Source organism: Mobula hypostoma, chromosome 14, assembly GCF_963921235.1.
Source record: "Mobula hypostoma chromosome 14, sMobHyp1.1, whole genome shotgun sequence".
Lineage (NCBI taxonomy): Eukaryota > Metazoa > Chordata > Chondrichthyes > Myliobatiformes > Myliobatidae > Mobula > Mobula hypostoma.
The window spans coordinates 59955709-59970140 of NC_086110.1; the positions used below are offsets into that span (position 1 = coordinate 59955709).

The 14432-nt window shown below is 45.1% G+C and overlaps 1 protein-coding gene across 1 annotated transcript in view; it reads right to left on the minus strand.

Annotated features, from left to right (window-relative positions):
- The window catches only part of gse1b (Gse1 coiled-coil protein b), a 784409-nt gene that overhangs the window by 109211 nt on the left and 660766 nt on the right, over positions 1–14432 (minus strand). Inside the window, exon 3 of the mRNA XM_063067194.1 lies at positions 4090–4308. Coding sequence (XP_062923264.1) covers positions 4090–4308 — 219 coding nt within the window. The remainder of the gene's footprint in view (positions 1–4089; positions 4309–14432) is intronic.

Sequence of the window (14432 nt, forward strand, 5' to 3'; positions counted from 1 at the left end):
GGAGAGGGGAAAGAGAAGGGGTGAAGGAGCCAGGGGGATAAGGTGAAACAAAGAAGATGGGTAAGCAGAGGGATTTAAGTGCTCGTTTTCAAAATAAGGCTTTGGAATCTATTTTGTCTGCATGAAGAACTAGACAGGACCTGGTGTAACATGTAAAAGATGGTAGCTCTATCAATGTCGCATCTCCTGGCAGCGTGTCATCCCGCAATTCTGTGATAAATCTCGGGAGTAAAGCTTCAACCTACAATTGTTGGACTTTGAGAGAAGTCTGTTAAGGTCAACAAAGATTGGTCCTTGCGTTAGGTATGAAGTCTGTATGTGCCCAGGGGAAAAAGCAAACTCCTGGAATGATGCTCAGGAGCATGGTGGGGTGGGGAGGGGTGGTGAAGAGAATTTGGGAATAGAATGAAAATTAAGTGTAAAGGAGCAAATCTCACAATGCTCAGGCATCTGCCCAGCTTCCTGCCTCTCATTCCTATCGTGCACAAGCAATGACAGAGCTGCAATATTGTGTGGCATTATCCTGGTGCTGAAACATCACATCATAAAGCCTAGGGACAGATGAAATATCAATGAAGCATATCAGAGTGTAAACTATATTGAAAGGGGCAGGTTTTTTTATTCAAACAAGCTCTTAGGGTACAATAAATGATATGCCATTTGGATTATTTAGGATGAATTGAATTTCAAATAGTGCCCTGAAGATACAAGTGTTTTGGAAGATGTTTCGGTAATAGAATTTACATCTGTCTGTTGCAAATGAGGCAACTTATACCCGTGAGCACTGAGCAGCATAGGGTTTTCTATTAGCTCCTTGCCTGGGAGAATGAAAGTACTTGATCTCGGATGTATTTTGCACAGAAAGTGTGTGAAGCAGAGCCATCTCTGAGCATAAACTAGGACCTTAGATCCAGATGTCTCAGGTAAATGTCCAGAAGTTCGCTCATGAATCACTGACAAAAGAGTTTTCAACAAGAGAGACCTTTTCACTCCTTGTCCTTAACTCATCTGCTCTCTCCCTTGCCCAGTATTGTGGAGAAGTATTAATTAACCATATAAGGAAGGCGTGACCCATAGCCTGGGTTGACTTAGCTTCATGTCTGCGTGACTTTATGACTTTTTTAGTCATAGTCATAGCCATACTTTATTGATCCCGGGGGAAATTGGTTTTCGTTACAGTTGCACCATAAATAATTAAATAGTAATAAACCATAAATAATTAAATAGTAATATGTAAATTATGCCAGGAAATAAGTCCAGGACCAGTCTATTGGCTCAGGGTGTCTGACCCTCCAAGGGAGGAGTTATAAAGTTTAATGGCCACAGGCAGGAATGACTTCCTATGACGCTCTGTGTTGCATCTCGGTGGAATGAGTCTCTGGCTGAATGTACTCCTGTGCCCAACCAGTACATTATGTATTGAATGGGAGACATTGTCCAAGATGGCATGCAACTTTATCATAAGCCGAAAACATTTTGGTGGCTCTGTGGCAGATAATAACCTCAGGGTATTCTACAGCCAATAGGCACTTTGGAAATATAGTTATTTTGTACCATAAAAGAATGATTTTGGACAGAGGTCTTAACACCATAAGACGTAGGAGCAGAATTAGGCTCTTCAGCTCATCGAGTCTCCTCTGCCATTCCATCTTATTATCCCCCTCATCCCCATTCTCCTGCCTTCTTCCCATAACCTTTGATGCCCTTACAACTCAAGAACGAATAAATTGTGCTTTAAATATACCCAATGGCAATGAATTCCACAGATTCACCACCCCCTGGCTAAAGAAATTCTCCTCATCTCTGTTCTAAAGTGACATCTTCCTATTGAGCCTGTACCCTCTGGTCCTAGACTCCCCCACTATGAGAAACATCCTCTCCACATCTATGTAGGCCTTTCAATAATAAAATAATTTATGAGAGGATATCTGCAGATGCTCTACTAGTTACGGAATAAAAACAGGACAACATTTGGTAGCCCTCCTGGAGAGTGCAAAAGCCCACAACTGAAGTGGAATTTCATGTCCCAAGTCCCATAGAACAGACGAAAGCATCTTCCAAAAAGTGGAAAAAACACAACCATAAGCATAATTGACCTGTCGTCATATAAATCTTTTCACTCTACATCCTTAACTCTTTCTCCCTCTCTCACTTGCATGCACCATGACTTTTTTCTGAGAAGGATTATTGGACGTTGGACTCCACTATGAATAACTAATCAAGAAGTGTCTTAACCTAGGGGTTCCCAACCAGGGGTCTACGGTCCCCTTGCTTAATGGCTTAGGTCCATGGCATAAAAAAGTTTGGGAAATGCTGGCTTAACCAAACAAGAAGTGTCTTGTAGCCCTGGTTGGCTTTCCTATTTGGGTTGTTGGGGATTGTTGAGACAATGCCCAACTCACTGCGTTAAACTTCACTTCAGACACAGCTCTGAAGTTCCAATCCCTAATTTATCAGAATTATTCACAGGAGTATTAATGCAGGAACACCATAAGACATAGTAGCAGAATTAGACCTTTCGGACCATTGACCCTACTCCGCAATTCGATCGTAGCTGATTAATTCTCTCTCTCAATCCCATTCTTGTCTCCTCCCCATAACCTTTGACGCCCTTACAAATGGAGACCTATCAACTTCTGCTTTTAATAATCGCAATGACTTGGGCTCCACTGCCATCTGTGGTTACGAACCACAAATTCACCATGCTCTGGGTAAAGAAATCACTCCTCATTGCTGTTCTGAAATGATGTCCTTCTATTCTGAGACTGTGCCCTCTGGTCCGAGACTCTCCCACTACTGGAATCATCTTCTCCACTCTACTCTGTCTAGGCCTTTCAATAATGGATAGGTATGCAGGAAAGCACAGGTCAGGAAGGGAACACCACAATCTGCCTGATCATCTCCACCGTTCACAGAAAACCCTGTATCCCTCTGTCACTCACACCCTTCCATCACATACCCTGCCCAAACTGCCAACCATCCAACACCACTGCTCTGCAAAATTCAATCTCGTCCGTGAAGCTCAGGCCAGGTTTTCAGTTGGGCAAGCAGAACTTCTGATTTTAATAGTCTTAATGAGCATTCAATACGATGTTAAACAAGGGAAGAATTACACGCACAGTGATTGCTGAAGCTGCAATTTGGAGCAACAGGTAAAGCGCTGGAAGGATTCAGCAGGTCAGTCACATTTCTGCAGAGAAATGGATTGCTGACATTGTTGACTAAGACCCTTCAGGACCATTGAAGTCCGGGTGCAGGTTCTCAAGTGGAAACATTGTCTATGCCCCTCCATGGATGCTACCCGTCCCGTTGCGTTTTTCAGTGCTTTTTGTGTCTCACTTCCTCCTTGGACACCAAGTGTGAATACTCAACAGCACAGTGTTCCTCTGGAAGGGTGAGCATCAAAGACCCCGTGGCCCAACCTGTTCATTCTGACCAGGAATGTCCATCTGAGCAAGTCCATTTTCCTGTGTTTGGCCCACATCCCTCTAAGCCTTTCCTATCCAAACAAAAGTCCAAATGTCTTTTAAATTTTATTTTTGAATTATTGGGATGCATGCTGGACGGAATAGGCCCTTCTGGCCTTACGATTGCCCAGAGGAAACCCAGCTGGTCGCGGAGAGAACGTACTCTCAGGCAGTGGTGGGAAATGCACCCTGGCTGCTGGTACCGTAACGCGCTGTGCTAACCACCAAGCTATCGTGCTGCCCATGTTGGTATTGCACCTGTTTCCACCACTTCCTCCAGCAGCGCGCTCCATTCACACACCACACGCTGCATGACGAAATGGCCCCCCAGGTCCTTTTTAAATCTATCCCCTCTCACCTCAAACCTACAATCACATCTTGGTTACAAAATTTGTGTAACAGGTAAACAACTCCTGACAAGTTCAGGCTATCAACACCTAATGGGCTCAGTGTAGAGAACAAGCAACCAAACCGATTGTGCCAGGCCATCTAATGGATGACAGAGAGGATACTGATGATAAGCATCTTTACACCTTAGGATTTGTTTTTACAAATTCAAATGCAATTTAAAAAGACACAAATCCAAAGCGTTTCTGTCTCTCTCTCTCTCTCTCTCACTCACCTCTGGGCTCTTCTGCTTGTTTGGCGAGTTTGCGGAGCGCAGCTGCGAAGCTGGCAGAGTGCGCTGACGGTACAGGCAAGGTGCTGTTAGCTGCCGGGCTGCCATTGGGCACTATGGAGCCGTTGAGGGAGGAAGGGTTGAGGGGGCTTACGGTGGCAGTAGTCCGAGTCGCAGTCGAGATCATTCCTAGTGAAGGTGACTTTGGCTCATGGCTCATGCCTAGAAGTTAGGGGAATACAAGGGGAGAAAATAGAGAGAAGATTTAGATTAGAAAAATTCTAAATCCCCCTCTTCAGCTATCCAAAGCATAAAGCGTCAAGTGCTCACTAGGCCATAATGAGATGCCTTTGCTTTGTACTTTACAACCAAAACTCCAATTTATAAGGAAGCTTTACTTGAATTACATGGCTAAGTTCTGAAATAATCTGGCAAAAAGCGCACCACAGCTACTACACACAAAATGATGGAGGAACTCGGCAAGCCAGGCCCCATCTATGGAAGGGAATAAACAGCCGATGTTTTGGGCCGAGACCCTTCATCAGGATCCAGCATTTTGTGTGTTTTGCTCAAGATTTCCAGCATCAGCAGAATCTCTTATGTTCATGACTTGCTGCTCCACAGATATTATTTCTTACTCATTCGCAGTATGTGGGCCAGCATAATCACCCAGGCCTATGTGCCCTTGAACTGTCTGGCTTACTGAGATACTCCTGAGGATGGTATAGACTCAAGCACGTGGATGAGATCCTGAGTCAAAATAAAAGTCCCAAACTGGGTAAGGGTGGAAAATTACTCTTCCCGGAGAACATCAGGGAGGTAGCTATGTTTCAATGACAATTTGATAGCTTTGCCATTATTATGAACAGCATTTTAATTCTTCTTCCTGAGGCCTCTGTTGGTCACGGTTCACCATGGATGGTGCCTCTTAGCTGTCTAAGTACATAGCCTGGACATCACAGAGTTATTAACCTGTTCTCTCAAACAAAACTTGGGCTAATGAAAGCACACATACACACATGCACTGTGGCACTTCCCCCAACAGAATGGCTTGCTTCCAATCGCTCTTGCCGGGCAGGCCAATGTGAGACCCTTGACAGTCCCAGGTGGATTGGGAGGTGCTTGAAAGGGGAAGGGGTGAGTGTGCAGATGGGTATTTAGGGAGATGGTGCTCTCCCTCCATCATTTACACTGAGCTTCTCTGCGCAAGACTATCAGTGCCATACCTAATGCTCCTTCTCCAGTTTGAGCGAGCACAAGCTGCAGAGGGTGTCACAAGGAAGCTCCAAGGACTTCATTCAATTGCTTCATCTATCCACCAGCTAGAGCTCAGAGTAGTCATTTGTTTTGGAAGTCTGGCATGGACTGGCCAATAGCATTTACTAATGAGACTTAGAGCCGGGGCCACTCATCAGTGACAGGACATGACCTTGGGTTGTTTATCCTGCTATTGACTTTGTGGAAATTGTAAAGACAGCACCAGAGGAGCTTTGAGTGTCTGCCATAGGTAGTCCACATCCAGAAGGACAGAACCTCATATATTCATACATACATGTGCATAGAATCAAACATATTAGCATGCATGTGGAAGTACACACATACACATGGTTGGCTAGGGTGTAGAAATGGTTTTTAGAGTTTATTTTTCCTATGCCTGCTTGTATTTTTATATAATCATGTGTGATTGTTCAGTGAATTTTCCAGTAATTGTTTGGAACAGCTGATTCTGTATTTTCTTGAGGCTTCTCAGTTTTTCTGCGGCAGGTGTCACACCACATAAATCTACCTATTTTAAAGGTTTATTGTTATCACTGGAACCTTGTTATCTTTTTAGTCAGAGCTAGTTTTTGTATAAGATAACTATGATTTCTTTGTTCTTTCACTTCTTTCTTTGATCATTGATGTCTCAACCTCTAGATCACAAAACCACCAGGATTTTGCAGACGCTGGAAATCCAGAGCAACACATACAAAACGCTGGAGGAACTCAGCTGGTCAGGCAGCATCGATGGATGGAAGGGAATAAACAGTCGATGCTTCGGGCCGAGACCCTTCATCAGAATCCAACAGGATCCATGCATATAAAACTTGGCCAGTGCATCTGCACAGGCATGGTGTGCGTATCCCCTGCTCATATATGCAAGTACAACCTCGAACGCACACACGAATACCAGTGAACGAACACACACACACACACACAGTAAGTGCAGCCGTGTTGGACTCACAAGCTACAATTCTATCCCCCACAAAGACAGCTTACCGTGGGCATTTTGTCAATCTGGAGTAGTCAGCCTACTGAGCAGGTCTCCAAGAGCGTCAATTCTGATATCTGACCATCAATGTCCTCACATTGAAAACAGCACACATCAAACGTGACGCTTATTACACTTCCCCATGAACCTGGGACAGAAACGTGATGGCACCAGTTGAGAAATAGCTGTCTATGTAAGAAGAGGTCTAAGGGAGCCTTTGCCCTCTCCCCATCTTGTGGGCAATACCTTACCGGCAGTGACAGTGAAAAGGGGAAATGCAGCCATGGAATGCATCGGACTGCCATAAATCTGCTCCCGCTCTTTTTCCCAGAGCTACTAGCATGAATTAATACCCGTAAATTGTGAGCCAAGGGGGAGTTCTTCCTTCTTTCATGGAATTTTGAGTGATGGAGGCAGGCCACTCAGCCCACAACATCCATGCTGGCCAGCACATGCCCACCTGCCTTCTAGTACTTGGGCCTTAGCCTTCAGGGCCTAAGAGATTCAAGCGCTCATCGAGACAAAAGAGGCCAATAGGTCTGCTTCCTCTGCTTTCCCGGGCTGTCCACTCCGGTTACTCACCGCTCTCAGTGTGAGAAAGGACCCTCTCAGATCCCCAATTTTTAATGGCAGATCAGAGTGCGTAAAACACAATGCAAGGAGTTGTTGTAAATGAGGCCGTTAGCCTCGGGTAGTAATGCTGTGTTACTGGATGAAGTCTGCAAGCTGACTCACCACTCAGGAATAGCCTGATGGTGATGAGTTACACATGGTCACACGACATGGTACCCTGGGCACCACATAGCATAAAGGTTAGCATGACACTATTACAGCTAGAGGTGTTCCAAAGTTCAGAGTTCAATTCCGGCGCCATTCCGTAAGGAGTCTGTACGCGGAGAATGCGTGGTGTTCCGGCTTCCGCCCACAATCCAACGATGTAGCGGGTAGGCTAATTGGTCATTGTAAATTGCCCCGTGATTGGGTTAGGGTTAATCGGGGTTGTGGGGTAGCTGGGGTGGTGTGGCTCCAAGGGCCACTATGGCCTACTGTGTGCTGTATTGATAATGAAATAATATAATAAATAAACAAACCATGCGACGCTGTAATGCCCAGGTATCACAGAGCAGCTGCAGATAACAATAGACAATATGCTACTGTGTACTTTGTGCAAGGATATGCAATTCTCTCATATTAAGTACGGCAAATCATTCAATGTAGCAGTGGCTACACAATGCACTTTAATCCAGAATTTCATGCCGCATTAAGTTCAAATTTTGGCAATAACGAGCAATGTACTGCCCTTACTATGCCGTCCATTTAGTGCTAATGTGCGGGTTTTAGTGGTAATGATGGAAATTTCCCCCTTCAGTTTTTAATCCATGAAACTGTTTTACTCCACGTGCACTGCTTTCCACCTTTTCTAAACAGAACAATGCAACCAGGCTTCCCCAGCTTCTCATCTTGAAAACCAACCAGAGTGCCTTCACTTCCTCCTGGTCCTAGCCTCAGCACAAATCCTGCACAGAACTGTGGTCATTGTAAAGAAAAGGTACTGCACATCTGGGCCGACGGATGCAGATTCAAAAAAACAGTGAATTTTGATCATTTTGGTTTTTTATTCTGACTTTATGCAAGAAAGCAATGAAGGCAGTCCATTATCTACACTAGGTGTCTGTGCTGATTTTGTTCATATAGAGTCAATTAAAAGAGCAGAGCAGTGATGAATTCCTCTGTTGATTAACTATTAGGAACTAACACATAATTTTATAATAACCGCAGTAATATTGGTACTGGTCCAAATTGTTCCGTATTTCATTTAAATACGTAAGTTGCCACTCAGTTAAACGGAAGTTCACCTTTGTAAAGGCTCTTAACTATTTCCATGTAACTTCACCTATTTGGGCCGGCTGCTTAATTGGCAAAATGCACTTGGCCTGATGTGTCCCTATTAACAGAAATTCACTGCATTTCAGGAAAACCTGAGAGGGAACTGCTACACTCAGAAGGTGGCATGAGTGTGGAACAAGCTCCAGTGGAATTGACAAATGTGGGTTCAGATGGAACATTTAAGAGAAGGTTGGATAACTAAATAGAGGAAAGGGGCAGAGAGGGCTATGATCTAGGTGCAGGTCATTGGAACTAGGCAACAAACCAGGCTGGCACAGACTGGATGGGCCAAAGGGCTTGTTTCTGTGCTGTAGTACTGTAGTACTCCACATCCTCCCCCCTCAAATATTGGTTCTAACAGCACTGCAGGAAGCAGGCTGGAATCCAGTCCTCAGACTCACTTAGACTGACAGTGAACGCAGATTAAAGTATCTACCCTGGTATTGTTAACACAAGAGGTGCATGATTCACTGTCCTTGCCAATCAGATTCTTTCTTCTTCAGCCTTTAGCTCTTCCACCTATCACCTGCCAGCTTCTTACTTCATCCCCCCCTCCCCACTCACCTGACTTCACCTATAACCTCTCAGCTTCGTACTTCATCCCTCCCCTCCCCAACCCATACAACCTCCCCCCTCACCTAGTCTCACCTATTACCTGCCAGCTTGTACTCCTTCCCCTCACCACCATCTTCTTATTCTGGCTTCTGCATAGCAACCCCCCACCCCCACCTTTCTAGTCCTGATGAAGGGTCACAACCTGAAAGGTTTCCTCTCCATAAATGCTGTCTGGCCTGATAAGCTCCTCCAGCATTTCGTGTTTTGCTCTGACATTATTAAGAAATTTTATTTCTCTCAGACCACAGGCATTGTCACTGCTTTACCATGAAGTGGTTGTGCAGGAGAGCAGAGGGAGACATTATTCACTTATAATGGGGCTCTGCCATATTCTCCTATCAACTGAATAACTTCTTGTCTTCAACACCAATTTATAGTCTCAGTGACTGGGACAACATTACCCTGCACTCTGTATGTGACCGATGAGATGTGCTTGTGTAGTTGCTTTATCAGGAGAGAAGGGGACACGGTAACCAGCAGCTGGGAGTGAGGGGTGGGTGGGGGGGGGCACTGAAGAGCTTCCTCAAAATCCACCAGGACCCGACAGCTCCACTTGTGCATGGGGGAGAAGGAAATGGAAAAGCTGGCAGTCCCCCTGCCCTCTAATTCGTGTCGCTCTCCGCACTGCGTGCTCTTCAGCGGTTGTCCCCACTTTACTTCACCACCACCCTACATCCACATTAACGCCACAAAAGCCATTACTAATCACAGATCTACTGCTTCCTGCCGCTTCCTAATTACAAAACCCTAGTCCCCAGCAGACTTCTGACTTCAAACCGCATTCTATGATCACCGCACACTGTAATTACAAACTAATAGTTTGGATGAATTTTTTTTTGCTCGATCCACACAGAACCCCTCCTGGATAATTATACCCTGGAGCGCCAGGCTGGCAGGTCTCCTATTTAATCGCAGGCACACATTTGTGTCCTGCACTTCATAATAATCTCTCTTGACAATTTTCATTACAATTGGAAAAATGTTGAGCAAATAAACAGTATTATTTAGCTGCCTCCTTCTTCTCAGACAACTTTCCATCCCCCTGGGGCTGGTGCTCTGCATATTAACAGTCATAGGCCACGATGTATGCCACGCACATGATTGCATATGACATTCAGCTGATCTCTCTACAGGGCAGTCAAATTCTAAGGTCGATTATTATAAAACTGTTGAGCTTACAGAGGTTGCTTTTCTCCCCCTCATGTCCTGATGTATTTTTCTAAAGAGCCTTATTTTTCTCCATTCCTCTGTGAAATCGCCAGCTGACCCACAACTACATTAATTCCTCGCCTCATCGTTTCCACAGTGCCTCTTGATTAGCTGCGTTTGAATCTGCTCCACCCTTTCTTCTCTTCACACTCCGTCGCCCCAGCAACCCCTACACCCTTCCTCAGTCTAACCCCGAGAACACTCTCACCATCTGCTTTCCCCCACACTCGCCGGGTGGGTCTGATCGCAGAGGTTCTGCTCTCTGCGGAAAGGGTTCGGCTGGCTTGGTGATGTAGCTCAGCTGCATTAGCTCACGGACAAAATCTAGGCTCACGTTGATGCAACGTCTTTCAAGACGTCTCAAAAGAAAGGCCAACAAAATTCTCTTGGACAAGAACATAGAGGAAGAATCTCAACCCAAGACGTGAACTGTCCATTTTCCTCCACAGATGCCACCCACTACCACCCGCATCCCCTCACAGACTTCCTCCAGCATTGTAGTAATGTAGAAATGTAAAGTAAGTAAAGTAAAGGCATCTGTTAGTCTTGCGAGACCATGGATCTGCGCCTGGAAAGTCTTCACTCTCCAGGACGCGGGCCTGGGCAAGGTTGTATGGAAGACCAGCAGTTGCCCGTGCTGCAAGTCTCCCCTCTCCACAACACTGATGTTGTCCAAGGGAAAGGCATTAGGACCCATTCAGCTTTGCACTAGTGACGTCGCAGAGCAATGTGTGATTAAGTGCCTTGCTCAAGGACACAACACATGCTGCCTCTGCTGGGGCTCGAACTCACGACCTTCAGGTTGCTAGTCCAAAGCCTTAACCACTTGGCCACATGCCCACACTGTAGAAATGTACCAGCTAATTTGCAGACTGATGGCGATAACAGTGCAGCTGACTAGGTGATCCTGACTCCCAGTTGGCCTTGATGTAGGATTCTGGGGGTTAACCTTAGCCTTCAGGCCAACAGTTATTGCTCACTCTGCCCAAAAAGAACAAAGTAGTGGTTGCTGCTTGTGGATAGTTACGTGCAGACTGGTTGTTAGGTAGCACAGTCGCACTGTGGTTAGCATAACACTATACAATGCCAGCGACTTGGGTTCAACTCCTGCCGCCGTCTGTAGTTCTCCCTGTGACCATGTGAGTTTCTTCCCACAGTCCAAAGACATATGGGCTAATAGGTAATTGGTCACAGGGGTGTAATTGAGCTGGAAAGGCCTATTACCATACTGTGTCTCCAAATAAAAAAATAAATAAATAAAACAGAGTTCCATTTACTCCAGACAATATTCAGCACGATTGGGAAGAAAAAGCTGAACACCCCAAGGCTGCAACAGACAGTAAATAAATGCAGGTCCTCTTTCTTTGCTTTAGGTCATCAACATCCTTTCACCCTCTAGCACAGGGGTTCCCAATCTGGGGTACATGGACCCCTTGGTTAACGATAGGGGCCCATGGCATAAAAAAGGTTGGGAACCCCTGCTCTAGCAAGTTAACTACTCCATGTGGTAGTGTGTTCCATATTATACTCACACCGAGCAAAATATTTCTACTCTTTCTCCTCCTCCTTCCTCCTTCTCTTCATTCCATGGTCCACAATCTAACTTTTCTGTAGAACTCAGACAAACTTCTATACTTTCACAGTGGAGACTATCAGTCAGGATACTCTCCACTGTGCATCCATTTGTCAAAGTTCTTGGTGACACGCCAAATCTACACAAGCTTCAGCTGTGCCTCCTTTGTGATGACAATATACTGGTCTCAGCACAGATCCTCTGATATTTTAACATCAAGGAATTTAAAGCTACTGATCATCCCCGCCTCCATTCATGAGACTGTGGGGGCTGCAGGGGTTGGGAAGCTGCCTCTGTGTTCTGTTGACCAAAGCAAGAATGAAAAGCATTGAGCTCATCCGGGAATGAAACCTTGTTGTCATTCACATTGCTCGGTTTTCCTATGTAGGGGGTGATGGCATTCAAACCCCCGTCACAGTGTCGAGCATCCCTCTGTGATCCAAGTTAAGTCCAGAGCTCCCCTTAGCATGTGAGATGGCTTTCTGGAGATCAAACACAGCCTAAATGCCACCAATCTAGTCCTCGGCAGGTTTCGGATCTCTGGGGTTCATCCAGGACTTCTAGTTGGGAAAGACTCTCAGTGTTTTGGGGAGGGGGCTGTTGGGAGGTGGAGGAACATACTTGTCCATGCACATCTTTATAAAGTTTGTGACAACTGTGGTGTATTCATTCAGATCCTTTGATGAGTCCCTGAACGTGGCCCAGTCCACCGATTATGGCATAGCAGTCCCATAATCACTCCCTGCCTCCACGACCATCTCTTTGTGGTCCTCACCTCTGGTTCCTTGCCCTTTAGTCTCTGCTTATATGCGGTTCTGAGGAGGGCAGCCAGACGGCCAGTTTTCCTGAAATGTGGTTGAGAGATGGAGTGGTCAGCACTCCCGATGGTAGTGTATCAGTGGTTGAGTGTGTTGGGTCCTCTGGTGCTGCTGGTGATGTGCTGATGGTAGTTGGGCCAAGATTTCTTCGAGCTAGCCTGACTGAAGACTCCAGCAAGGATATGAAAGGCATCAAAGTAAGCTGTTTCTTGTTTGTTAATCAGGCATTCAATACATCGGTCGCTAAAATGGTCTCAGTGGTGTAATAGCAACTCTATTGATTAGCTCTAAGCAGATGGCTCAGTATAGCAATATTCACCTTAATTAACAATTCTACTCCTCCTCATTCCCTACCTTCTTTATCATTCCTGAACACATTGTACCTCGGAATATTTAGAACCTATTCCGATATTTTTTTTACAGGGTCCCTGTCAATGCTACAATATTGTAAACCTAAATAACTGATTACACCTGCATTTTACAACCTTGTATTATAAACTAGTGCTTGCACACATAGCAATTTAAACCTTTTTATGCTCTCCCTTTGGTAGTGTCTAAAAACTTCCTACTCCCTGTTCTGATTCTTTTTCTCTCTCCAAATTCCTCTTGCACATCTTTTCTCCTTTTAAATGCTACTTTTCTGTACAAAGAAGCCAACCAAATTTTTATAAAGCCACTGCCTAGCAAACCTTCCTATGAAGGCATGGGTTTCAACTCAGGTGAGTTGCACTTGGTTCAACCTGTACGGTTAAAGGTGCCATCTCCCTTAAGTCCCAATGCCCTGGGAATCTAAGGTGCTCCCTCCCACACCATCTCTCCTGCCACACACTCACCTGGACAATCTTCCTATTACTAGGTTTGACATCTTGCTTCAAAATCTGCCTGTAGACCTTCATCCCTTTTTTCTGCCTTTGTCAATGGACTTTGACCTCTGTTCAGTTGCTCCCTGAAGAATTCTCAACAGCAAGTCACCAATGCCCTGAAGCCTGGTATAACTTCTGTAACTACAGTAAAGTCTGTCTGCTCTCTTAATTAGAGAGTCTTCCCCATCTTAGTCTCTTGATCTCTCTGCTTCCAGCTATAGGGTTGAGCAATCCATGGTGTTGCTAACTTGACTTGTATCTCCCCACTGTGCAGCAAACTCAGCAAATACTCACTTTAAAACTAAAACAATAGCCATATTTTACAATTACACATAATTTGTCACTGAATCACTCGTATGTTGGAAATATTAGCAGCTAATTTGATTTCACCAACTGTGTTGAGATAATGACGAGACTCTAGGATTTTTTTAAAGTAATACAGACAGAAGGCTAAATATTGGACTGAACATTACAGGGAACTTGCCTGCACTTTGGAATAAAATCAGGTGATATTTTGCACTGACAAAGCAGAGCAGACAGGACCCCAGTTTATCACCTGCACTTTCAGTTCTGCACTGAAACTTCAGCCAAGGATTTTGTGCTCATGTGCTTGCAGTGGAAACTGAACAGAGAACTTCTGATTGAAGGTGAGAGCGCTACAGTTGATTAGTGGCAAATAACATCCCATGTCGTTTAATTACTAGTTAGGTCCTTTGAGGGGTATTTTGAGTCCTTCCCGAGAAGAGATATAAGAGCCTGATTATAATCATTAATATACAGTTTACAGTACGTAGGCTCTGTGTTTTCTGAACCTACATACCTGCAGTGTTCCTGCAAGTTGTGCATTGAACCTGTACCTCAATGTTCTTGTGCATATGATAATATACTTGAATTTTAAGATGGGGGCGTGCTCTGTCGCAGCAGCCTTTCTGGGTCCAAACAAAGGTGTAATTTTTGCCCTTTGCGTCCTTTGTGCAATCACAAGACACCGTTGGATATTGAGAACATCATGTGCTGCAGGTCTGTCCCACTGGCGAGTCGCTCGATGGTGGTGGAGACCATGTTGCCAGTGACTACAGCCACCCAAGGAGGAAGGTGTCAGAGGCAGTGCGCTGCCCAACAAATAGTGC